The sequence below is a fragment of the Ischnura elegans genome, chromosome 5 (genome assembly GCF_921293095.1).
Source record: "Ischnura elegans chromosome 5, ioIscEleg1.1, whole genome shotgun sequence".
Taxonomy (NCBI): Eukaryota; Metazoa; Arthropoda; class Insecta; order Odonata; family Coenagrionidae; genus Ischnura; species Ischnura elegans.
The window spans coordinates 36,490,582-36,518,575 of NC_060250.1; the positions used below are offsets into that span (position 1 = coordinate 36,490,582).

The following is a 27,994-nucleotide window of genomic DNA, read 5'->3' on the forward strand; positions in this document are numbered from 1 at the left end:
TTATCTCAGCAGCTGATATCTTAGAAATGTTTAACATTGATTTAAAAGTATTGTTTTTGGCTGGAGTGGAATCAATATTAACAGCTTTATTTTTATAAAAATTTATAAGTTCATTTATTTTTATAAAAACTTATAAGTTCATTAAAATTATATATGTGAGGATAAGTTTATAAAAATAGCCATGCTTTCCATTTTTGCCTATTTAAGCGGCTATCTGCGAAGTCTAGAATACGGAACGAGTATTTTCCTTCCATCTACCCGTTCATATAACAACTCTTGATGTTACCCCTGCCCAAACGCGTTCCACTCCCCTTGTTTACAAAACTCCAGAAGGGTTCGGTGTATTTAATTTTCCATACGGAAAGCATAAAAAACGAAACCAAATTACTGTCGACACGTCGACTAACTGGAAGATTATTTAACCCATTACTTCAATCAGCCAATCATGATCACTGCTAAAATTACTTAAATAAACCCACGTTTATCAATCTTCCAGTTTTTAATTGTCTCGGCCGGTTTTAACGCCATAGTCCAGTAGTTTTAACAGGTCTGGAAAGAAACCTGATGTGCTGCAGTTGTAAATGAAAGGATTTCTTCGAATTAATGGAGAGAACGCTCTGTGGGGTTCTTGGTGCAATTGGAGTGCCCTGGGTGAACAAACTGGAAGAGAAAGGAGAGAGCAAGGAATATTTGCAAGGTTACGGTGCGGGGAAGAGAGCGGAAATGGGTGGAGTAGTGTGTGTGGCAGTTAAGATTGGCTTTTACAGAGATTTATGGCCATAAAACCAATCGGAACCATGCGGTGTACATTGGGGTACAGACTTTTTTTTAGCTAATAGGAACAATATTCCTGAATATCCGACTTTCTTTGCCATTTCTTCCAGTTTACTCTCCCAACGAATCCCAAGTGCACCCTGAACCCTTCTAGAACGTTCTCCTTCCCATGTCCCCGCACCCTCAAGAGAATTGTATACAGTGGAAACTCGTTAAAGCGAGTATGGGCTATAGCGACACCCCCGCTATTACAAGGGATAGCCGATGCACCGCCAATTGACCCTATAATAAGTGTGTTAAAAAATTCGTTTTTACGAGACCCTATGGTGTTGGCTCTCGCCATAGCGACGGTTTCACCGCCGGAAGACTTTCATCAAGACTCCTTAACCTCTGTAATTGCTAGCGATCTGTTAGAAATGAAGTTAATGGAGTGCTCAGTCTCAAATTTATGTGGTAAACTGTCGTTCGATAAATATAATGATTGACGAAACAATGCTTTGCATGATTTTTATTCAGTGCGGCGCTTATAAATTGTTTGAATAGTTAGTCGTTATTTGAGTAAGGAAATTAAGTGATGCAAAAAAAACATCGCCTTTCGCCTGGATTTATGCTTACGTTTATCGGATAGATGTTTATCTGTCGCCGCACCACTCATGTTCCTGTATATCTGTTTGCAACAGGTATATTGGCTATTATTTGCTCCTCCTCCGGTAAAGCGACAATTCGCTATAGCGAGTGTTTATTAGTGCACCGTGGGGTGTCGTTATATCGAGGTTGCACTGTAGTTAAGACCTTGCTTTACAATTTTTATTGCCAGACGTCCTTAGAATGATGTGAGTGTGGCGTCGAAACGGGTTGAGGTTAAGTATATACAGTAAATAAAATAATTAAAATGTGCATTTACAGAACGGTTGTATGAAAATATTTCATGTTGAAATATATGTTAGCAACAATGACACAATATCTATGCAATTACATGAAATTAGTTTTCACTGACCTCAGTACATGCATTCATTTTTATTTGAATCATGCTGAAAAATCCAACGGCAAGCGAAAAATCACGTATTGAATATGAAAGATTAGTACTAGCAACAACACAAATATTAAGCTCCTTCCATTCTAAGTTTAGATATGTTTCTTAGTGACCATTAGTGTTCTTACACCAAAATTTAAAAAGTTTGGATGTATAATAAACTTTTAGAAGACAGGAATGCTGTTGTTTTTGAAGTGTTAAAACTCAAATTTTTATTTCCAGATTATATTTACACGAAGGACTACTTCATTTGTTCATGTTACTTTCATCCTTTGTATTATTAGTGTAAAAAAAATAGGTTTAATATTTTTCACTTCTGGCAAAAAACTAATAATTTATAGATTGTGTAATTAATAGTAAATAACTAGACATAAGTCATTATTATAAGGCAAATATTAATGGATAGTGATAATTGTTATTAGCTTTCATCAGTTATCATTCTATTTTTTTAAGACTGAGTTTTTGGTTTCTTTAACCTTTTGTAATTAAAGAGTAAAACATTTATGGAAACAAAATATTTCTTGTGTATATTTGTCATTGATTTTAAACATTTGTAATATGGGCCATTGAGTTTAATAATAGCCTATCTGAAATTGAGTGCACTGGAAGAATTGACTTTGGGATATATTTACAAGAAATACAGGAAGATGTTTGTTTTACCTTGACCTCATTATCCAACTTAGTATTGTATTTATTTGTGTTATTTTTGTAGTAGTCTGTTTCAGATATGCATTTGCATTTCTGTTTTGAGTGAATACACTTAAACTAATCTACCATTTAGGTATAGATTGTTTATTTTTATTTCCTTTTATTGGCCTTCATAAACATATTTTTTGACATTTCTGCTTCAAGAAAAAAATTATGATCAAATTATTGGATACGACCCGACCCGAGACCCGACCCGACCCGAGGGTCAAAAAAAATACCCGACCTGACCCGACCCGAACCTTAAAATTTTGACCCGTCCACCCCTACATTGTATGCATTTCTGATTTATCCGGGAATTTTTTTAAGGGAGTTAGACATCGACGTATTAAAACTTTTCTAACAACCTGCTCAAAAGAGTGCTATTATCAAAATTTTTAATGAATTGAACTATTTTCAATGCCTGATACACTAAAAAATACTTAATGGTAATTATTTATCCTGTCAAAACGGTTGCTTATTATAGGACGAAGTTATACCCGTGATATCCGTATACCATCGGCGCATAAGACGCAGGCAAATTTTACAGTACATTTAGGAGAAAAAAAGTGCGTCTTATCGGCCGGGAAATACGGTATATATTTTTGTTAGTGGTTTTGAGAATTGGGCAATTAAGTGAAAATTTCTTTTTCTGTTTCCAGTTATGGCCAAAGTAGAACAGTGGTGTACCCTACCCCGGAGAGAATGGCTGAGCATCTATCCTCTGGTTCGGTTGCTAGTGAGAGCAAGGATGAAGGGGTCCAGGAGGATGAAGGCTTGGACGTTCACTCTTACACTGAAGAGGATAGCATGAGTATGGGAGGGGGTAGTCTCTACGAAATGTCTCAGTCTCCTCCGCAGGCAACTGCTTCCCCTCCCCCAAGTCTTCCGGCATGTTCGTCTCCTCTCATGCCATCTCAAGTGACCCAGGAGCATATAGACTTTCTGAAAATGATGGGAGAACGTGACCCCTTACTTGAGATGCACGAACAGGAACGCAAGGACATGTGGGCCCTGAGAGAAGAATGCATGAGGCGTGCCCCCTATCTATTACCCAAACTCCTTGACTGTGTGGAGTGGAATGATTTCCGAGAGGTAAGTTTACTCTTATCTTTTTATTCTCCTCAGTTGAATGTTTTTAAGAAAATACAAGTTATTCGTTGTTTTGGCTCTTTTGAAATTAGTTAACACTTAGAAGCCTGTGGCATTTTCATGTGTAGGTTGTGTGAAACCCAGGGTTTTTGATGTTTTTTATAAAATCAAGTAAATTTAGAAGTAAGTGTATTTAGGAACTGCTAAATGGCAGCACTTTCTATACAGAAAGAGCGTAAAATTTACAGTCAACTCATTAACATATTGTTAAGACATTTTCATCTATTCTTAATTTTTTAATATATTTTCCTAAAGTCAGCAATGAATGTTAGGGCATTTGTTTATTTGGGATTATTAACATTTCACAGCCATATCACAGTAGCTTTGGATGCATCTATTGAGTAAATGCCTGAAAATATAGAGGTCTGCAAAATAGACATCATACTCCTACAGTCAGTATTATTATGTATCTTGACACCTTTAAAATGGGTGATCTTGATAACTTGCGGGTTAATTTTATGAGCATAGCTCTGGAGAGATATCTCATGCATATCCCATGGCAGGGACTTATGGACCCCATTATGTGTGTGTTTTTTCTATTTTAGCAATAGACATTTGACATTGCATTGCATTGCAAATCATGTTAATCTGATTCTCATTTTATGTCATACTCACTATAGTGGGCTTCTGATTTATTATGGAAAAGTCTTAAGATTTTAGGACCCTGCCAATATGGAGTAAGGTGTATACCATTGCTTATAGTCTGGGCTGTGCAGTATTTCAAATACAAGTATTTAAAATACATTTGTAATTAATATTTGGCATTTTTAATACACGACCTGAATGTGTCTTGTATTTTGTAGTTCACGAAAGATTACAGATTTTTGGTATTTTCTCACTCTTAAATAATAAAAACATTTGAAGTAGCTCTGATAACACTGTAACATTATACTTCAGAGATTACTTCGTTTTTGTTAGAATCGTTTTCTTCATGATTGCAACTATCCATTATGTGCCGAGGCAGGTATTTTTTTAAGATCTCTTAGTTTCCATACAAATGCATTTTGCATTTTAAAAGGTATTTATAGTACTATTTCATAGTTTGTTTTCCAAATACCCAAGTCAAAGGTATTTTGTATTTCAAATACTCCTCGGCCTGTATTATCCCAGCCCTGCTTATAGTTGAAGAGCATTGGGGAAGAATACATTGTTCATCCTTTACTTAAATTTATGTAATTTCCTTGCTTTCTCAATGCTTTGAAACAGCCATAGTTAGCATTCCAGAATTGGGTAAATGAAAATAATTGGGAAAGGTATCGAAGAATATTTAAAGAAATGCCAACTGTGAAATGACTTAAATGCTCATATCTCTATTCAATATAAAACTAATTAAAAGATTTTTCTGCTTCTTAGCCTGCCTAAACCTTTTCCTTCTTATTTATATCAGGTGGCAGATGCCATTCTTCTTCTTCAAAAATGGCCTAAACTACCTGTGGAGAAAGCACTTGAACTCCTAGATTATGCCTATGCTGATCAGACAGTACGGAGTTTTGCAGTTCAGTGTCTTGAAGATGTGAGGTAAATGTCATGAAATCATACTCTTACAGGGAATTAGTTAATCAAATGAATTATTATTTTGCACTTATAACGAAATTTAATGTTTTTATTTTGTTAAATTTCATTACCATATAAAGTTATTAAGCAATATATTTGTTTGCACTCCAGGAGTAGTTCTGTTGTGTCAACTTTCTAGTGTGTGTTAAAAATTGTTTCCTGTGAGTGTTGTTGCAAAATACTTTTTATTAATATTTATGATTTGGTCATTATGGATGAACTTTTAGAACTTAAATAAATAAATAATCAAGTTCTAAAAGTTATTTATCTGTAGTAATGCATTTTTGCTAGTCAAATTAGGTTGTGTATTTCTTAAGCTTTTTTTATTTTCAGTGATGATGATCTCTTATTGTACCTGCTACAACTCGTCCAAGCACTAAAGCACGAGTCATATTTACACTGTGATCTGGTGGAGTATTTATTGAGGAGAGCCCTAAACAACTCAAAAATTGGCCACTATCTCTTTTGGCACTTAAGGCAAGTATTTACCTGAACTCTCTCTATCCCAGAATCAATGTATTTTTTGCCTACTTCTACAGTACTCCACCTCACAGTTATTTTCCTTGTCATGGTTGGTAAACTTGCATGCCTCAGCTAATCAAAGAGCATGCAGGTGATGTTTAACTACTGACAGTTACTCCCTTGATGAATTGGTCAATGGTGAGGGGCAAGACTAAAACATACCCACGCTGATAAGCTTGGCTAATAACTTACTTGATGTTGTTAAAAGTAAATGAGTTATAGTATCTGCCTTGAATTTAATGGAAATGACGCATACAACAAAAAGGACTATATGGTACACCCTCACTGAAATCTACCTCTATTGAATTTCACTCAGGTGCATTTTATGGTGAAGAAAAATCCAGGAAATTGTTGTAAGCCATGCACATTTTTTATTGGCGTTTTAAGGACTATGATGTCATATTTCTCAGATAAATAAGTAATTTACTATTTTGGAGATGAATATTAATAAAATCTAATTCGTCCCAATTAAATGATGTGTTTGTACCAACACTCTGATAAACAATCATATATTAAATTGCTCGGCAGATTTCATTGTTGTAAATTTCAAATGTTTCTTATATATAATTCAAATAGGAATTCCAAGGACTTGGCATACTTGAGGCTATTTTAGAAAATAAGCGAAAATTAAAACTCAGAAGTGCTTACTGAATACTTTTTCTCTCAGCCATAACAAATTTCTGTAACTACAACTATTGGATTGTATCTTCACATTTAAAACCGTATTCAAATTTGAGGTAAAATAGTGGTGTCCTTGCTGTCATGCATAATAAAAAGACTCCCCTTTTTCTTTAACTGTGGAATGCGGATTTAATGGCAGGTCTGAGATGCAGGTTCCTTCAGTGTCAGTACGTTTTGGGCTAATTTTGGAAGCCTATCTTCGTGGAAGCAAGCAACACCTTAAAAAGCTTACCAAGGAGTCAGCTTTGTTGGATAAGCTCAAGACCACGAGTGACGTTATACGGATGCGAAAAGGTGAGGGGAAGGAGAAATCCAGAGCATTTCTTCAGGAGTATCTCAATCAGCCTCATTGTATGGAAGCATTCTCCAATGTCCTCTGCCCCCTGGATCCAAGCTTCAGATGCAAGAAAATTAAGTAAGTTGATTTTTCAGTTTTTTCTTTTTTTCTCTTTCATAAATAATTGTGTCGCTGTTTTTAAGTTTATGGTACTTTTTGCTGAATGGTTAACCTGAAGTATGTACAGTGGAACCTGTTTAGTACGTTTCTGAAGGGACCACAAAAAATGAACGTACTAACCAGGAAAACGTGCTAACGAGGAAAGTAATAAATAGCAGTCGGGGTAATTGCAATCTGTGGAAAAGTCGTCATAATTACAATTACTATCGGTAGTTCTCGTAAGATCGCCTTCCTGAACTCTTTTAACCTTTAAAATAAAGAAAATGGGCGCTACAATGAAAAACAATACCATGTGAGTAAAAATCACAATGTTTCATAGATTTCCCGAAGACAGTTACATGAAAACGGCGTCTTTCTCCCGTGATTTATCCTATATGTATTTATAGAAAGAGGACAAGTATAGCTTAGTCACTTCTTTTTTGTCACAGCATACTCGGAGAATATAAAAACAACCCTGAGTATGTCAACGGGTTGTTTTTAAACATCATAAAAATTGGTCAAAATTATATTAACCTTAAATTACGGCAACAGCCGTACACATTCGCGCTTCTTAAAGCCATATCGATTGTTATAGCGATCGATATATCGAATAATAACACGCAAGATTATTAGATTACGACGTAATTACAAGAAGATTTTATATTATACAGTTGAAATTTACTTTTAAAATTTGTTTAATGTCGTCTGCTTTCGTGCCGAGATCGAGTATTTTTAAGCTAAGCTTCGCGTGGAGATCCAGAGCATCGTCTGCTCCCGCAGCAGTAGTCAAATACGCACGTACTACACGTAGCATTGACGTCGTGCAGTACTGCTTTAGATAAAGTGGGAATTGAATAAGACTCATTTCTTCATCATGATAACTCGTGTAATAGCAATAATTGCCCACTCGTGAAATTTGTGCGCAGTGGGCACTCCGGAGGCAACAGAAGGTGAGGAGCTCGGGGTGGGGAAAATTGGGGCTTCTCATTGGCTGCAGTTTTGCATAGTCAGACATTCATATGGCCATATTTTATAATTCATCGCGTCATAACAATTGAGAAATGCATTTGGATGAATCACGGTCGAAGAAAGATATGTGGAATGAATGCAAGAATTTTAATGGCTAGTTAAAGTAAATTAAATCATGAATTCGGAGCTTTACGACCCTTAAGAAAATACTGGAGAACGAATTGCGGGTTGCGTCACGGCTAGCAATTGAGCGTACTAACCAGGAAAGCGCAATTTTTTCAAACGTACTAACCAAATACTTTTACCTGTATTTTGTTCCGTTGGTACCGGGACCGAGAGAAATCGTCGTACTAAGGAGGAAAACGTACTAAGGAGGAACGTACTAACCAAGTTCCACTGTATTAAATGATGCAGTTAAAACTCTGAATTTTGCTGATTAATTTGAATTGGGAAATTCGGCCCTTGGTATTGTAGAATGTCACATGAATTAATTATCCATTAACTATGCTATGAAAAAGCTATACTAAGTAGTCTTACATGCATTACTATAATTCTATTCATGGAAAAAATTAGAGATATGCGAATAGTATCTGCGAATACTCGAATACTAGAAAGTATTCGATATTCGAGGTCTCGAATAGTAATGCTAAAGGTACTGTCGCGAATACCTTGAATTTCGCGTCATACACTGTCGCACACACATCGTTGGTAGTTGACTCGGAAAAATTTAGAGAACTGGTCGTTTAGTGCATGCAGTGCCATTTTATACAAGTTGACGAATTACATCAAATTCGTGGATTAGAGCGGTGAAAATAGTTCGACGTGGGGAACCGAAATTGATCGGGTGAAAAAATCCAAAAATCCCCGATTCCCCCCACCAGGAGAACCTCAGTGCCGTGGGATAGTAACTACGTAGTGCAATTCCCAAAATCCGCTGCCCCCTCCATCCATCAGCCCGCGACCCCTCCTCCGACGCTTTCCTCCTCTCCGAAATCAAAACAAAAGGCCCCAGCTCGTGCAGGGTTTGTATCAGGAATCTTCGACAACCAGCACCAGCTCCACCAAGACTCTATGGCCTACCAAAAATTCACAAGGACGGAAATCCTCTACGACCAATCGTGAGCGCCATCGGCTCACCAACTTACAACCTGGCAAAATACCTCACCGGAGTTTTATCACCATACGTTGGCCACTGTGAGCACCACATCAAAAACTCGACTGAGTTTGTGAAAATACTCGCTGGCATCCGTCTTAAAGAGACGGATTTGCTGGTGAGCCTAGACGTGGTGTCTCTTTTTACACGCGTACCTCTAGACGATACCCTGCGACTTCTAGCTGAGAAGTTTGATGGAGATACGGTGCAGCTGTTCCGCCATGTGCTCACTTCCACTTACTTCCAATTCGAGACTCAAATGACCGATGGCGGCGCTGCTGTCAGTGACGTCAATTTCCAATATGGCCGCCAGAGTGATGGTAAAATCAAAACAATCATAAAGCTTTGGCGTACGGAGAGAACATAAACCATAATATAAAGAGCTAATAAGATAGAAATATTCTTTTAAAACCTTCGTACGGCGTATTTCTGGGCTTTTTTCGTCCGTAAGAAGATCTAGAACTGAAGAAAACTGCTTGACGATAAAACTAAAGGTGTTAATAATGTACCTAATCATTACGAGTCAGGTTTGATTCTCGACTCTATCCGACTCGTATCGCGTTACTTCTTAGCCATTTCTATGGAAAACACCACAAAAGAACTTAATAATCCATTTCAGGCAGTTTTCGTGTTGTATTTGGGTGCCACAGCCGTCTGCTTCAGTGATGTGGATTGCTGTATTCACCTATATTATTATCATATTTTCCGGATACGAAATGAACTAAATAGTTATGTGATGTGATTTACCATTTGGAAATGAAATTGTTTGGTATGATTTAGAAATTTAAGGACGACCTAAGGATCTTTACTGTTGATTCCCTGTTCTTGGTAAAATCATGGAGACGATAGTTCTTCATTCTTTATCCCCATGTTGAAGTATGTACATACGAGTTACTGAACAGCAAGGTTTCAGATAAATAATGTCTACTACTACTAATTTAGCAATATTTAATAATTTTTTTAATAATTCCTCAGATGAAAATATACAAGCTGGTGTAATTAATAGGTTGTAATTAATAATTTGTAAAAGGCTCGTATGTATGTTAGGTTCTATAAATCGTCTGCTTTGAGTAACAAAAACACATTCATTTGCTCAAAGTATTGCATTCAGAACTGGTATGCCCTATTCTCGAATTTAACAGAGTTATATGGCATCCTTATTATAAAGTGTAAATGATTACAACTGAAAGGGTACAAAGCAAATTTTAAACTACTATGGTGGATTCAATACTAAACATACCCCATACAGAGAAACAATGCATATTTTGGATATCCAACCGCTGATGGTTAGAAGGAAACTGAATGACCTGATATTTTTACATGAATTATGTCATAGTATGATATGTTATACTTGTCTTAATAATATTAGTTTTAGTCGTTCGGCTACCTCAGAAAGGAATTGCAATATTATCTTTGTAATATTCTGTAGAAACAATATTACTTAAAGCAATCTTATTAACACCGGTTTATGGTTATTTGACTGAGCATCACATGAAATTGGCTAGGTTTTGAATTTAAATTGGGTGTCACAGCTAAATAATAATCGGTTGAATGAGTTATTGTAACTGTCTACGGGGAAAGGAATTTGGGGACTAAGTTTCTTTGCCCACTATTACATTTCAAAGTCGAAATGAAACTTGGCATTGTCTTGAATAGGTGAAAGTCGTCCATTTCTTGTCTGAAATCACTATGTTCTGTGACTATGTATGACTTCGAATTGACACCTGGAATCAATCAAAATAAGCTAACAATGTTTATCATAATGCATATATTACTAATTTACATCGTGAGACGCTGTTAAAAATCGAACGTTCAATGGTACAGTAGGTTCATCCTCCTTGCTATTGAAACTTAACGTAAATCTAGAGTTACTATACTTAGCAACTTTAGGTAAATTGTTCAATAGCACATCGCGCACAGAAGAAAAAAACACATTTATCAGACTAACACGGGCAAATACCATCCCAATCATAATAATGGCGATGTAAATATTGAGTATGTTACATTGAAAATCTTGAAAACAGCGATCACGGATATCGGATACTTTGATGCATTGGATATACGCTATTTTTCTACTTTTTTCTGCGTAACCTGACACACGAACGATTTTCAATTTAAATAACACTATATTAATAGCTATAACATGTAAAACCAACGTATCTCCATTAAAATCGTCCTAAGCAAGAGCTTTCTGCTCCTACCTACGTGCGGGAACAACAGCCGTCGCCTCGCTTTGAAACAATTCCACTTGTGCTGCAGTTATAACAGGGTCGTAGAATTACAGAATATTTAACCTCAAGTAACGGTAATAATTGCTTCGAAACCAAAAAGTAGGTATCACCCCGTAACTAGTCAATAAAACAGTGTAAAGGTCTCATATACACTATTCCTCATAGCACTACCGCGTCATGACCATCGTTCCTCTGTTTCGAGCGTTCTCCGCCAGGTGGTGTCTCCCTAGGCTGGAATCGCGAATACCATGGAGAGTTCTACGAGCAATCTGATGGGGTGGCCATGGGCTCCCCCCTTTCCCCTACCATTGCTAACTTTTTTATGGAGGACTTCGAGGAAAAGGCCCTCAGTTCGGCTCCTTTGAAACCTTTGCTCTTTCTTCGATACGTGGACGATACTTTTGTGGTATGGCCCCACGGGAGACGCAGCCTGGAGAAATTCTTCGATCACATGAACTGTCAACACAGCAGCATCAAGTTCACCATGGAAATAGAAGAAAATAATAGACTTCCGTTTCTCGACGTTTTGGTTTCCAGAAGAACGGACGGAACTCTCGGTCACAGCGTTTACCGAAAACCCACCCACATGGACCTTTACTTACATGGACGTAGTCACCACCATCCTTCGCAGAGAATGGCAGTAATGAAAAGCCTGATTCATCGAGCCGTATCTATCTCGGACAAAGATAGCCTAGCACCTGAACTAAAGCGCCTTCGGAAAACCTTCCAGCAGAATGGATATGATGAGAGACAAATTTCCAAGGCCCTAAAAAGGTCCATATCCAAGACCAACTCAAGGAGAGAAGATGGAGAAAGAGACGATCGAACTGCAAAGGCGTGTTTACCGTACATCTCTTCAGTGTCGGGGAAAGTAGCGAGAATTCTGAAGAGATTCAACATCCAGGCCATCCACAAACCACCAAAAAAGATCCGGGACATGCTCGTCAAAGCAAAAGATCCGGTAGGATTGAAGACACCTGGCGTTTACCAAGTGCCATGTGGGTGCGGGAAAATATACATCGGTGAGACGGGCCGCACTATAGACACGCGGCTCAAAGAACATAAGCGCCACCTCCGCCTAGGACAGCCCGAAAAGTCAGCCATCGCAGAGCATTGGATGGAATGCAAAAATACTGTTAAGTTTGACGATACCAAGATGCTCTGCCGATCCAATGGCTTTTGGGATCGACTCATTAAAGAGTCTATTGAAATTAGACTGTCTAAGAATACCATCAATAGAGACTCCGGATATGCTCTGAGCAGCACCTGGAAACCTGTGCTCAAGACTATACAAAAGGCTAGGCAAAACCACCAATCAGAGCATGCCGCTGACGACAGCCAATCAGCAGTCACCTGACCACCAGAGTGATTGTATATAAGCAAGTCAAATTCTCACTCGACATTCACAGCCCTGAGGACGATGACCGAGTCGGACATCGAAACGTTGGCAGATATGGAGTTCCTCACCCGGTGGCGATCCCGAGAACTCTTTACCAAGTCCATTCGCCGGGAAAGCACGAAATCTTTCTTCACTGCCTTGATCATTGCCAGTGCAATAGGGTTGAAAGGGATATTACTATTGCTCTTAAAAATTGAAAAAAGCCCATTAAGTTAAAAGTGTTTGTGCTTTTCTTTTCTGCTGGGAGGCACTTGGAACTTTTACCTTGGATCTTTTGTCTTTAAAAATTAGCAAAGAAGTATTTTATTGAAAGTTTAAATATTGCCTATTAAGTATGTCATGTATATTATGTGTTTTAACTTTGGCATTGAAGATAACAATGTTTCCTCAGATTTTCAGTATAAGTTTGTTAAGTGCGATAATGATATTTAAGTTTTATAATTATTTTTATTTGGCAATATTATAAATTACTTCTCATTATTTTCAGGCCAGATAGGTGTAAAGTTATGGATAGCAAAATGAGGCCTTTGTGGATTGTGTTTGAAAATGATGATCAGAATGCTGATGATATTTATGTAATATTTAAGAATGGAGATGATTTACGTCAGGACATGCTTACCCTGCAGATGATCCGAATCATGGACAAGCTGTGGAAAAATGAAGGTCTTGACTTGAGGTAATGAAACTGCTTTGATTAGCATAATCTTTCTAGACTATCTTACAAGAATGTTACATTTAAGAATTCGTTATAGAAGATATATATTCCACCCTCAGTTTTACATGTTTGCCTTGCTGAGGCTTATTTATAACAAAACAATCATAGGTGGGCGAAATGCATTTCAATTGTATGTTAGATGAAAAATGCAAATTTCTCATAAAAATTGTATTTTAATCATCAGATACAAATTACTCTGTAAAGTTGTATTTTATATACAAAAATATACCTCTATTAATGTCAATAATCTTTCTTAAAATACAGTCTTTTTTCAAACTTTGAAATACATAAGTTCAGTGCCACAAATTAAAATGTATTAATACTTAAATTACTTTCATTGTAAACATGGTGTAGTAGCTAAGTAATTCACCTAATTTACAGGAGACAAGGGTATTATTATCTCTGGAGATAAGTGTATGATGTTTATTACAATTAAACTGAGATTCCAATGCATGTCTTTGAATATTATGAAACCTGTTTATCATGAAGAGCTGATATCCACAAAAAAATTAACATTAATTAATAAATTAATTAGAAGAATGCACTTGGAATAAATTGTGGTAGGCTGCATTGAAACTCAATATACAGGCTATGTTGTTTTAGTACAATGAGGAAAAAATATTGTTGTCACAATATTAGATTTTCCATGCTTACGATCCCTTGAATTTTGTCATTTCATGGTTTTAATACATTTTTTATTATTTTAATAACTGTATCACTGTGGTAGTTTGGAATTACAGATTTTTACCACTTTCGGACTCCTTGATGCATCAGTGCAGGGGCGCAGATAGGAATTAAGGCTGGGGGATTTAGGTGCAATTAATACCAGGGTGTGTGGGGTATGGTACACCCACCAGAATAAGCGGTAGATGCGAGATTAATAAATTGCAGAATTTTAAGATAAATGGTTGAAAATTGTGAGTTTCACGGCTTTCTGAAGGATATTTTATTAACCGTTACACTATTCTATTAGTAATATCAATCCGATTAACTAAATGGATTAAACTTAAAAATTTTGAGCTCTTGGGGGAGGGGGGTTTATTCCCCAAAAGCCCCCCCTCGCTGCGCCACTGTTTCAGTGCATGAAATAGAATTTTGAGAGAATTATATGAGATTACCTTTATGTACAGAAAAAGGTTTATCTGTTTATATCTTTATATTATTATTATTTTATATTATTGTATTATTTTTTGTAGTATTATAAGTTCATTTATCCACTTTCTTTAATTTTTTGTATTTATGGTCAAGAGTATGATATTATGTTAATTCATTTCAGGATGAATCCATATGGCTGCATTTCAACTGAGCATCGTCTAGGCATGATTGAGGTTGTGCTGCATGCAGAAACAATTGCCAACATCCAGAAAGAGAAGGGAAAATTTTCAGCAACATCAGCATTTAGAAAAGGATCTCTTTTAAGTGAGTTCCTGATAATTTAATGTTATTATAATGTTCTCCTTATTTGATTCTAAAATGTGTGAAAAAATGTAAATGCAATGATTGTCCTCTGTGACTTAGAGGCAGGATAATTGTATCCTATTTTTGCTTGAGTACGCTCTTCTGTATATGTCCTGCTAAAAAAGGAAAAAAGTTAAGTATGGGAAATATAGACATGTTCTCCTAGTATAGAGAGGATGCAGAGTGTATGCCATTAGCTTTATATTTGTAAGCAATACCGTAGTATATGGCCACCATATCTCCACACTCCCATCCTCAGTACAACTGTGCCCAACCTAACAGAAAATCCTTTTCCACTGCTGCTGTTTCCAGTCTCCCCTTTTGAAAAGACTTAACTCATTTACAGTCAGCAAGAGCTACTGTGGGTTAGGCACCCTCCTCATGGGACTAGTGACAAAAATTCCCACCTTCAAAAGAAGAGGAGACCTGGGATACCCGACACCCAACTGTTATGACCTCCCTTCCTCATCCCAACAAAAAAAAACATTCCCACATTAATGTTTTACCTGTCTCTCCCTGTTCTTCTCTGTGCATGTGTTCTAATGCACAAAACTTAGCTTACCAGACTCTAAAATGATACAGTGCAATTCATTACATTATTTAAGAAATGGAAAATTATTATTATTATTTCAACAGTGCATGATAGAACAATTCCGACATTTTGACCTAGTAGTTAAACTTATTTTTATTTTCTGAAATAAAAGATAAGTGTTACGGATTCTGCGTGAGTTTCACACTCCATCTATGTTTTGCGCGACCGATCTTTATAAAAAATAAAATCGGACGCAAAAACACCACAATCATTGCATTTTGAAGTAAGGCTACACCAGACTTATTACAGCAGACTCCCGATTATCCGGCAATGGTATATCCATATTGCGGAGTATCCAAATTGCAGATTATCCTTGCATGATTTTCACTCTCGCACAATATTTTCCGCGATCTTTATAAAAAAAATAAAATCTGACACAAAATCATCGGAATTACTGCATTAATGATAGGATACACCGGCCTTATATTTCCCTTTGTAAAACGGAAGGGATCGCGCGCTAGCTGCTTTCATGGGAATAGTGTGTTCCAAGTTTTCCAAGCCTCACAGTGCACCACCGCGCTCCGTGATACACGTCCCACAGCAGTTGCAACCCAGGAAATTAGTGTGAGAGGCAACTATGTGGCATGGTGCCTGACAGTGTAGTTTCCTACGTCGAGCAGTGGTTTTGAAGCATTTGTGCAAACCACTTTTCTGTATCCGTGATCACAAAGCCACGTATGTGTGGTTTTCGAAACCAGGCCTTTCATGGAGCATTAATAATACGAGTACAACCATGTTATCGGCACCAAAAAGATCGCGAACTGGCAAAGAAAGCTCTCATTGAGTCAGGGAAGCACTCTAAAATAACAGAATACCTGCATAAATAATATATTGTTTGTTTTAGGTAAATTATGAACATTGCAAGACATGTAAGTGAAAATTTGGGTTATCTGTGTTTTCTGATTATTAGTTCCGTCTCTCCCCATCATTAGCCAGAATAGTCGGGGATGTGCTGTAATTCCATTAGAATTCCCTTCTGTGAACAGAATTATTTTATTTAGTCGATGACAAGGAATGTTTCAAGTTTACTTCGACGTCTGCTCTAGCATTGCAGAAAACGATGATCAGCAGGAAAAAAAAAATTGGTCAATTTTTGAAGAATGTTCAATGGTTAACCGCAATCGTAAATTAATAAAAAAGTTATCTGCAAATTTAAATCTATATTTCATATCGCAAACGTGCATTTATTGCTGTGGCCTCGCATGAAATTGCATACAGCACAAGGGAGTTGGAGATTTCGTCCTACTCAGGTATGCTTAGACCGCAACCAGTCACAGTCAAGGTGGAGAGGGGGGGAATAGAAGAAGTGAGGGCAGCGGGAGAAGTGGAAGAAGTGACAAAGGAAGTAGAGATTGCGTGAGCCATAGTCAGGCGCTCGCCTATTGCGTTATCGCCACTAAAAAGATCTCAGTTGGGTGAAGAAATCTCTCTATGAGTCCAGGAAGCAAACGAAAGTAACAGACTATGTGCATACATAATATATTGTTTGATTCCGTAAACTATGAACATTAAAAGAAATTATAGTGAAATTTTGGACTACCCGCGTTTTCTGATTATTCGTGATGCTTCTCCCCATCATTGGCTGCATTATGTTAATCAGGAGTTTGCTATGCTTTGATTCTTGAAATATTTTTTTTTAATGGTGAATGAAGGCTCAGCAAAAAGTGAATATTCTCTGTTTTCCAGGTAATGATAAAAGAATATTTAGTAGGTTGTGAAAATGACAGAATAGTAATGTCCTTCATGCTGTAAACCTTAATGATAACGTTCAGGTTGACTAATTAGTCACTCAAGTCACTTTTGCTCAAATATAGTCCACCATTATTTTGCTCCCAGAGGTATGGGGCAAAAAAGTGGGAATATATTTGGAGACATATGGTAATAAATAATGTTCTATTTGTACATAATTGATAACATAATGTTAATAATTCTTTCTTTTATTTCCCTGAAGCTTGGCTCAAAGAGCATAATCAGACTGAAGAACAATTGTCAAAGGCGATTGAGGAATTCACTCTATCCTGTGCTGGCTACTGTGTAGCTACTTATGTCCTTGGTGTAGCAGATAGACATTCGGATAATATAATGGTTAAGAAAAGTGGCCAGGTAATCACATTTATGTTTATTTTTGTCAACTCTAGAACATGGTTTTTTTTCTCTGGCATATGTGTTAGATTTTGTATCCCTGAGATCTAGGTAAACATTTACTTAGTGTACTCCTTTGGTATCTCAGAGGCTGAAAGTTTCTGGTTTTCACTTAACATTCATACCCCTAGCTGAGAAGGGCTAAGGTGAAACTTAAATCTATGACCCCTAGGATTGGAAGTCAAAGCATTTACCAAGTTATGACCAAGTTGAAGATGTGATTTAATTACTGCATGTACTTGTAGAACCTTTTTTCTGGAAATGCTGATGAAAAAATGGGGTACACGGCTTACATGAATTCTCCAATTTTTTCATGTAAGCCGTGCTCCATTTTCCCTCAAATTGTAATTGCTCATTTCTCCAGAGTTAAACACTCTTCAATTTTAGGTAGTTGTGCAATAAAGAATAAAGTAACCTTGCAATTAAGAATAATACTACAGTCCTTGTGAATTTAGCTATGAATTTTTCTGTCTGCTGATCCCCGTTGAACTGATCACTAAAAAAATATTATTTTTGATTTAATTTCTTTCATAAAAAATATAAATAAATTTTTAACTATCTATTTGTGAATTTTTTTTTATATTCTTGCTATGTCTGCAATTGTTCGATGGGATATTTAGATCATTCTTAAATTTTCCTTGGAAGTACGTTATTGTGGTTTGTCATTTCATGATTTTATAATCCTAGGCGTTGATGATAATATTTATTTTTGTATCTCTTACAGCTATTTCATATAGACTTTGGGCACATTCTAGGACATTTTAAAGAAAAGTTTGGCTTTCGTCGTGAAAGAGTGCCTTTTGTTTTGACCCATGATTTTGTGCATGTCATCAACAAAGGGCAAGCAAAGAAGGAAGCCAAAGAATTCCAGAGATTTCAAGGCCACTGTGAAGAGGTCAGTTTGTTTGCAGTTATTTTGAAACCTTGACTTATGTATATATGTGAATGCTAGCTAATGAAGGTGATAGTAAGATGTCTTACAGATAATTTAGGGAACTGGTTGTCATGCATCCACACAGTCATTGATAATTTTGACCAAACTTAAAAAGTATGTTCACTGTAACCCCATTAGGATGTATTTGGGTGAAGGTAGGAACCAGGTAAATGGCGACTATGTTGTAAGGGGTTTGGTATACATATGTGTGTTGTGGGTTGTGTTTTTGCAGGATGTATAAAGTTTATTTTAGTCACAAATGTGGCAGCTGCAGTGGACTCTTGTTCATATGCTATTTGAAGGTTTGAGAAATTCCAACCTCATTAAAAATGAAGCACGTTAGTAGGTGATATTTTTCACAATATTCATTTATCTTACTTATCTAAGCATTCTTTTATCCTCCGCCACTGTCATATCGAGCTCAAACTTAATTTTTCAGAATCCCCTTGGCATAATTCATTACGTCATGGAAAATGGTTTTGTTTTGGTTTGCATGTAGATGCACAGCTCCATTCATCTTTCCATTATTCCCTTTATTCCAGCGAGCTTTTCTCTTTCCTTTGCTGAAAATAGAACTATTCATTCCTCAATCCTTGGTTTATTTTTGTGAATAACCTTCCCTGTCTGAAAACTGATTTGTTAGTCTCCGAATTTTTCCTCTATCTTCATAAATTAACATTCTGTTATGGTCAAATATTCTGATGTTCTCACTTGGATGCCAAATGGCAGCATATGATATGCTGCTTACAAGGAACACATGAACACCCATACCTCACTTAGTGCAAGGGATGCGTTCCATGGGGTCTTCGCGCAAATCGACTTTACATTATTCGAGATCATTTTAACTTGGGTAAGATAGGAATGCATTCCCAGAGGCGTAGTTGTTGGGTATCGAATTTCCTGTAAACCATATATATTCCTATTATTAGCCTTAGAAAACCTTAATTATGCAAACATTAATAGTTTAAAATATCTTTAAAAATCGTAGGTATGCATTCAAGTACTTTTTTCTCGTTAAAAAGCATTCGCACATGCTTTTGAAATTCCCTCATTGTGTACGGGTGGGCTAACATCTAGGAAAAAAACATGCTAGCTCATGGGTCCGCAATGCATTGCCAGCAGGTGACGAATTTTCAAACCAGTCTTAAAACAATTCTTTTGTCACCCAGGCCCTTTTGTCTTGAAGCTTCCAGTTGATCACTCGGAGAAATCACAACTCTTATCTCCTTTTATAGATTCAAATAAAGCCACAGATTTTGCACAAATTACTGCCTGATGTCAATGACGCTTTTAACTTTGTCTCTATTTAGAAAAATAGTGCGGACTGTCGACGTCATGAGCTTAAACTTACACGCAATATCGCTTTGACATTCTCCGTTTTCAAAGCAATGGATCACTTTCAATTTCTTTTCTAGGTTTTTGCTTTGCCTTGATAACTTCTTTATTTTTCTATCCGCATTCCTATTTTTGCCATTGTTCTCTTGGTTTTTACTCCGTATGGCTTTATAAAAATCATCTTGTATTGCTGAACAACTGCCACACTGAATTCCTGAGGGCCTACGACTGCTGGGTAGGAATGAAGACTGAATGTTTGAGACTCTCTCTGAGACCCTTTTATGTGTTGATGCTATCCATATGCAACTCGGCCACTGCTCCATTTCTCCCCTGCAATCACCAATGAACTTGAAGGCTACAGGGTGGACACTGCTTTCAAAGAACTCATTGCCACTAGCTCTGCACTAAATAAATGATCTAAAATTAATAAGTGTCATTCAGTTAAGAAGACAAGATAAATGACTTCTGAAGGTCAGCTATCTGGATGGCATGACAAGTGGGTAATGTTTTTGGCCATTGTGCAGCAATGGATTTCGATTAATACATTTATATAAACAAAGAAGAAGATTTGAGACTAAATACTATTAATATGCATAAAATGAGAGATGTGTGTACATAGTGCAAGTTCTCGTTATATCAAGAGAATTTTTAAACTTTGATTAGGCAAAACAGTGTTAGGAAGTTTTCCCGAGGAATGAATTTGCACTATATCAAAATTGCGCTTATCAAAATTGCACTAAGCAAGGTGTGAGTGTAATAGAAAATAATTGTAGGCCATATGTTGTGTCTATGATACATTTTCAAAAATATGTTTCAGAAAAGTTTTTGGTAGGAATGTGTCAGAGATTATTTTTCTTAATAAATAAATGGCAGCACTTCATTTACGGTTACACTCATGAAAAAATAATCACAAACAAGTAAATCTTGCTTGAAACTGTCCATCCCCTGCTCACTTATACATTTTTAAATGCAGTTATTCCATGTTGGCCGCTAATATTAGTCATGTAACTTCATTGCCAGATTTTAACTCTGGCGTGACCTTTTGTTTCTTTGATAATGCATATGTACATTTTTAGTTTTTATATAAATTTACATATTTTGTAATAACTCAAAGTAATGTATTTAGTAAATAGAATTCAATTTGTTGTCTCTATTGTCGTTTTTAAAGTTAATATTTTTTACAATTTTTGTGACAGGTACTGTTGGTCTAATTGAATTAAATCTTCTTTCAGCTGTATTGTCTTAATTAATTTCATTTTGTACTTTATTCAGGCTTTCCAAATCCTTCGTCGTCATGGGGGTCTTATATTGTCACTTTTTGCCATGATGATATCAACTGGATTGCCTGAACTGAGCTCAGAGAAGGATCTGGGTTATCTAAGGGATACTCTGGTAAGGATGAGATGAAATTTAATTATATGGTCTTAAGTGGTTGTTTACGTGCTGGTATGAAGGAGATGAGCTGTTTGATTTTTCCTGTGTGATTGGCAAGGGCAAGAAACCATCTAATTACTATGTTATGATAAGCGTATATATTTTTAATGGTGAGGTTCTGCTGACACAAACCAGTGCCAATATTATGTGAAATGCTCCATGATTACTCACCCCTTAGTCAACATGTTAAGATTTTTTACAAAGTATTATGAGACCTGTCACTTAATGGTTATCGGTTGAATAAGACCAACATTATAAGCTTTGTCTTCATATTTGCCTTTGCTGATTATGAATCTACTCCGTTTCATCGTCTGTTTACTCCTCAATGCATGAATCCTTTAGGTGGAAACATTGTTGCTTTCAACAAGTATTATTTTCATCGCTGGGATAAATTACTACTTCATTAAATATTGATGAGATCATAATTACAAACTATTTATATTTTTTAAGGATGAGTCGGTTCTTAAATTTTTTTCGGTTCTCGGTACTGGTCCGGTTCTCCCTCATCGGTTCTTAGTTCTCGATACTCGGTTCCAAGGATGAACTCTTATTATCTGAATTAATGGCAAATTTAAATGAACAGCCTCAAGAAGTGAATGAAAATAATTTCACTTTAGATGTAAATTAGCAGGAAGGTTCTTTAAAAAAAAAACTTAAGATCTCCATAATTTTATTTGCCTAGTAAAAAAGTTTCAATAACATGTTGTTAAAGAATGCATGATCAACCAATATGTCGCATTACATCAGGCAGCCAGAGGTTCTCTCTCCAGGTTTTGATTTTTAAAAATTCAATATTTTTACCCTACCTGTCTTATCTATTCTTTTTTGGCAGAAATATTGCCTGCAATATTGAAAAGGCATTCACTGGAAACAGTAGTGGTCGATGTAGATTTTGAAGGGCCGTGCGGAATATGCTTGGAGCACAGTTTACATACTGCATGTCATCAGGATCAATAGGGAAACTCCCTCAACTTCTGACGACATCATCCATCAATTTGTTGCAACTTGTGAGTCAGTTCAAGATATATTCTGTATTATGCGATGTAGCTTAAATTGTTACTGAAATTGACAACTTATTCGAATGCTACACTGTCACAGTTCTTATAAACTCAACAGTAAACTGCTCAAGACACCGGTAGAGTGACACCATGCATAAACTGGGCGGCCGTGAGTTAACGCCAAATTGTAATGCATTGTTGCATTCTTCAGGGTAACCACACCTTTCGATGCCATGCATAGGTTTATCAACTTACGAACCAGCTCTTGGAATGCATCTCGCTTGTATGTCAAAAAATTACTGTATATGTACATGATTCAATCGTAAGACCACTTTCTGATGAAATGATTTTCTGCCGGGCACCGTTCATAGCACGGCACACGGCATTGCAGAGAGTCGTCTCGTCCAAGAGCTGCCTGAATTTCATGTGAATGGCTTCCGATGAAAAGGCTTTTCATATGAAAGCAGACTTAATGTAGCATTATCTTTCACGCCATAGACAGTGCATCGCCGGACCAAATGGGCACTGTGCCGTCAATGGCGTGATTTGATTTGGTTGAAGTCATCCATAGAGACCAATGGTAAGCTGAAATAATGGTGCCGTGCCATGGATGGCGGCAGGCAAAAACTCAGCTCATTTGAAAGTGGCTGCGGCTAGAGAAATGTTGGCGAGAGTGACAAACTGACGAACTCTTAAATGCCCGAGTCAGTGAGCTACTCTCAACAAAAAAAAAAAAAAAAAAAAAACGTGGAAGCCATGCAATCGGAAAGTAATACATGCGTTTTTTAATCTCCTTTCACTTTTTGGCCTTAATTACGCTGCAGACCATTTCGGCTTTGGGTGCCAAATTCAAATCCTCGCCACCGTTCCGAGCCGGTTCTAAAGTACCGACTTTATGTGACCGGTTCCACAGTCAAGAACTGGCTGTACCGAGAACCGGATGCCAGAACCGACCCATCTCTAATATTTTCCTATTTGAATGTCATGCACATCATTCGTTCATTGAATTATATTGATCAAATACATTATCTCTCATACCTGGTCCTGTGTGTAAGCAAACTATACAGCTGGCATTTCAAAGTCAAGATTGCTAATGAACTTAAGTTTTTTTTCAGATTTCAGCCGATGTAATTGTAGCTTTGTGGTATTTGAATTGGAATTGTTCGGCAAAATGATTTTGTAAAAGTGTATACTATTAAAAGTTGTAAAATATGGATGCATTTGCATTGGAATTGTTTTTGTATTTAATATTTGCTTTGTGATTTCAGGTCTTGGATCTTTCTAATGATGATGCCCTAACTCATTTTCGCTCTAAATTTGATGAAGCATTGTGCAATTCATGGAAGACGTCACTTAATTGGGCCTCCCACAATTTAGCCAAGAACAATTAGCAATAAAGTTTTTTTAAAGTGCCATTGGAAGCTAACAGGTGCAAATGAAGCCTATGTGATTGTGACCAAGATAAGATTTTTTATGATTAAAATTTAGTACATTGGCCACATCGAAATGTATAGAGCCCATATATTCTCTTGAGGGTATCCATTACACCATATTTCCCTATAGCGTTGATTGGCTTATCCTTAATTATTGCTATGTGTTGTTATTGGTTTTTGCTGTGCAAATTTCTTTAATTAAGCATGTGGCACTGATTTTTTTCTCTGAACGCACATGAATTTTTACAACATTGTTTATTGTACATAATGCTGTGTGGTGTTGTTTTTTGTGTCATGGTGCTCATCACTACGCAATCTCATCTCACTTCCCCCATCCCTCTGTTAAATCTTAGAATTTATTGCTATAACTCATCCAGAACAAGTGTTTCCTTAAATGACATCGGTGTTGATGTGATGGAAGAACATCGTTGGCCATCTGGTCAGGGCTAGGTAAAACTTTTTAGTGGTTCTCTATCAATTTTTTGCTACATTTTGCAAACAAGCCACCTTTGAACATAGGTTAAGAAAAGCGGGCATTGTTCTTGTGAATGTGTCAGTGTGTATACGCAATAGTGAAAGTAGTTAACTAATTCTGGTTGTACAGGAATGGTATTAAACTCATGAGATCATGGGCTTCGTTATCTTGTGGCTTTTAAAATAAAGGTGACACCCTGACCTTTTTACAAACTGTGATTCGTAGTAGTGTGGGAATGGGTGACATGACAAATGATGATGGATTGTTTGAATTCTCTGGATGCCATGTTTAGCCTGATTGTTCTTAAGAAAAAAGAAAAGATTCCTGGCATTTCAATAGGGGAAGCAAGCATTGTTGGTGCCTTTTACTTCCCGTGCCTCGTTCACTATAGAAATGCCTTTTTATACCCAAGTGATGTGCAAAGTTAACCCTTGTGAAGTGCAAACATCTGTTAATATCTACATATACTTATACAAATATAATAATTATATATTTTTGGTATGACTGAGAGTGTGGAACTGAATAATGTGAGGAGGACACAGGTCTGCTTGTGAATTTTTCTGTAGATTTTTGGAGGACTTTTGAAACTTGTGAAACTTTCCTCCCCATGTTGGTTTTGTGAAAATGAGTGATTTTGATAAGAATAATGTGTGAATGCCTTCTATCAAAATATTGGATAAAATAAATGATTACTGCAAGTTTGTATCCTGGTTCAAGAATCAAGTTTAATCAGATATTTGCTTATGCAGATGATAACTGTAGTGAAAGAATCTGTCTACCTGTTCTAAGAGAACTGTATGTAGCCTTAATATTTATTGAAAGTAGACATGGACGTAAGGGGATGTGACAATGTTCCTATCTGGTGGACATTAATTATGTCCTCCACTTTTTGCCTTTTACTTAGGTATTTACTTCATTCTATGTTCATGGCCTTCAAGATATTTTCCCCCTTGGCCTCCTCTGTTTTCAAGTGTGTAAGCCTCACATTTGCTCTCCTGCTGTGATTTTGAATCATGATGTCATTCATTTACATGTATTTATTATACTTCCCCGTCACCATGTTTTCATCTTGTACATGCATTAGCAGTGTTCTCATTAGTATACTCTGTGATAGTTGTTTGAATGTCTAATTTAGTTTTCTACCATTGAAGCTTTACTTTTGATCCCTGTTATAATTCTGATTATATTTTTAATTGCTGCCATAATTATTCATCCTATATATTTTAATTTTCTAATGCACCCCTCTGATCAGGAAATTAGTGTGAACAAACCGATTTTTTTTCCCAGTTGCAATTCTTTCTGAGTGAATGTGAGGAATGCATAATGCTACTAAATGATGAACCTTTGTTTAATCTTGTCATTCAGTAATGCAAGTTGAAGAAATCTGTTAAGTAACATGCTCTTCTTGATCACCAGCTTAATAGATAAATATTTGGCAGAAAAATAAACTGACACTGGGGATCATTAATTATTGTATCAGGGCTATGTGGAGAACATAGTTTGGGGTTATTTTCATCTTAAGTTTATTCTTTTCCTGTATGAATTGGGGTTTCAAGTAATTCCCTGTGAGCTATGGATTAATATCTTAGGATTTGAACCAAAATAGGTACCCTTGAGTTTTTTGTTTTAATTGTGAAATTTATATGTAAATCCGTATTAATCTGTATGGCTGTAAAACAATCCCTTTTGGATAGGGAAAAATAATGAAACAAGTGGCACGACACTGCATTATTCCTAATTTTTTTTATAATCTTCATAAAATGTAAATTTAACTGAGCTCCAAAGTGTAGCAGCAGTTTTGTTATGGTTATTTTAAATCTTAAGAATATTATGTTTTATGTAGAATAGTTTATTGCATGGATTTTTAAGATTGAGATTACAAATAAATTTGTAATCATGCAAGTAGTGTGAATTTCCCATTCTCTTGTTTGTTCAAGGTTGGAATGGTACTACAGCAGTATTAAAAATAATAAGAAAATTTACTCATTAATTTAATTTTAAGTTTGTAAATATTTATTGAGTCATTATTGTTCCTGTTGCCTTTGCAGTAAGGTTATTGGTCAGAAATTGTTCAGGCAGATTCTTATGGCCTATGCTTCTTGAAATGGCTATGTATTCCTAACGTCAGAATATTATTATTCCCGAGACAAGGAATTAATCAACGTGTTTGCGTATATCTATTTCCGAATATAATTTCTTTATTTGAAATATATTATCATTTTATCTCTTGTACAAGCCCTTTTGAATTTATTTGTAAAGTTTTTGAAATCCCAATTTGAAATGGTTTTAACTTCTTGGCTGAGGTTAAAAGAATTTTTCAATGTTATTGTTGGTGCTCAATAGGACTCAGTTCTACCAAAATCCTTTTACAACTTGTAAATTCTTTCACAGAATGGTAATATTGAAGTAAGATAAAGAATTAGGCTTTGACTAATAGCCATAAAAACAGTACTTTATTAAAAACCAATTCAAGGCTCTAACAACTACTTTACTTCTAGGCTGAATGTGGGCTAGTGTGGAGTTGTTAAGGTGGAAAGTGTAATGTATTGGAAGCTAAGCAGGGTTCTCATTGATTGACAGAATTATTCAAGTGTTGGAAAAGCTTGAAGTGGGAGTAATATTAGGACATTGAGAGCTTACAAAGTTGACCTAAGCTACCTATTAATATTTTAGTGTGCAAACCGGTGTTTGACAATTGTTGGTATTTAAAGTACAGGAGCTACTGATAAGGCTCTGCAAGTGTTTTTTTAAACGTTGGGTGTTTGGAGCATCACAGCTGAAAATGTTTTGACCGAAAAAATATATCTTAATTGGCTGTGATGACACAGCGACCATCAATGTGCACTTGCAGATACGTAAGAATTTCACCAGGCCCTCATCTTTTTTATATTATAAATGTACATGATTGAGTTATATGGCTAAATTTAAATAAAAGAGAGTATTTTTTACCTAAGCGACAAAATTATAATAAGGGTGCTTAGGGGGTGAAGTTTTCATTGATATTTGAGGCAATTTACTTTTAGGGGAAAGTAATTTTTTGCATGGATTTCATGAGTAAATATGGGTGGTGCTATTTCTTAAAAAGCCATTACTGTAATTCTTATCCTTAAAAATTGATCCGAGTAGAATTGATTACATTGCATCATTTGTAATCACCTTGTCTTGTACATCCTAAGCGAAAATTGTTCAGAATTGAGTGCTTAGTTGTGGAGCTTACCTATCAATTTCATTCCCTGTCTCTGACCCACTTTACATTAATTCAATGTAAATCTTATAATATCTTTTGATGAAGATTTTAATTTTTGTTGATGAAGCTGTTTCGATTTATTTTAACATATTGGTCTGTTTCTGTATCTGTTTTTTGCAGTGATTTTATACGGAAATTTAATAGAAGAGAAAGAATACAAGGTATCTTATCAAGTAATAGTTAGCATGTATAAATTTTATGGAATTTATGAGTTCTTAAAATCATATTGTCAATTCTTCCTCTTCTGCATATATTTATATTTATTGCCAATTTCAGAGATATTTCACCTGTTATAGTTATCCAAAAGAGTTATGGATTAATTTATAGTCATGACTGCAGAACGTTGAAGCAAATTTATTTTGACTAGAACATGTAATAGTTAACATTTACTTTTCCGTTGAAAGATATGTAATCACCTGTATACTTGAAACTTGGAGTATTCATGATATAATTTACACTTTTAAATTTGAAGCATGAACTGATTATTTTCTCCTGCTATGACTGTGTCAAATAATGTAATGTTATAATAGAGTAGTTTGATTTATTTCTCTGTAATAATTGATGTCACGCATGTATGAGTTGAGTGAAAGAGCTTGTTGTAATGGAAGACAATTATGAAATAAATTGTTTGATCATTTCATTG

General features: G+C 36.1%; 1 protein-coding gene across 2 annotated transcripts in view; it reads left to right on the plus strand.

Moving 5' to 3' along the window:
- LOC124158722 (phosphatidylinositol 4,5-bisphosphate 3-kinase catalytic subunit delta isoform) overlaps positions 1-27,991 on the plus strand; it is a 50,853-nt gene extending 22,862 nt beyond the window's left edge. For both annotated transcript variants that reach the window (XM_046533977.1, XM_046533978.1), the window contains exons 9-18: positions 3,154-3,586; positions 5,031-5,161; positions 5,531-5,674; positions 6,540-6,815; positions 13,076-13,264; positions 14,580-14,722; positions 17,305-17,456; positions 18,220-18,390; positions 21,037-21,156; positions 23,465-27,991. In XM_046533977.1, coding sequence (XP_046389933.1) covers positions 3,154-3,586; positions 5,031-5,161; positions 5,531-5,674; positions 6,540-6,815; positions 13,076-13,264; positions 14,580-14,722; positions 17,305-17,456; positions 18,220-18,390; positions 21,037-21,156; positions 23,465-23,587 — 1,882 coding nt within the window. In that variant the 3' untranslated portion in view covers positions 23,588-27,991. The remainder of the gene's footprint in view (positions 1-3,153; positions 3,587-5,030; positions 5,162-5,530; positions 5,675-6,539; positions 6,816-13,075; positions 13,265-14,579; positions 14,723-17,304; positions 17,457-18,219; positions 18,391-21,036; positions 21,157-23,464) is intronic.
- Positions 27,992-27,994: the final 3 nt, after the last annotated feature.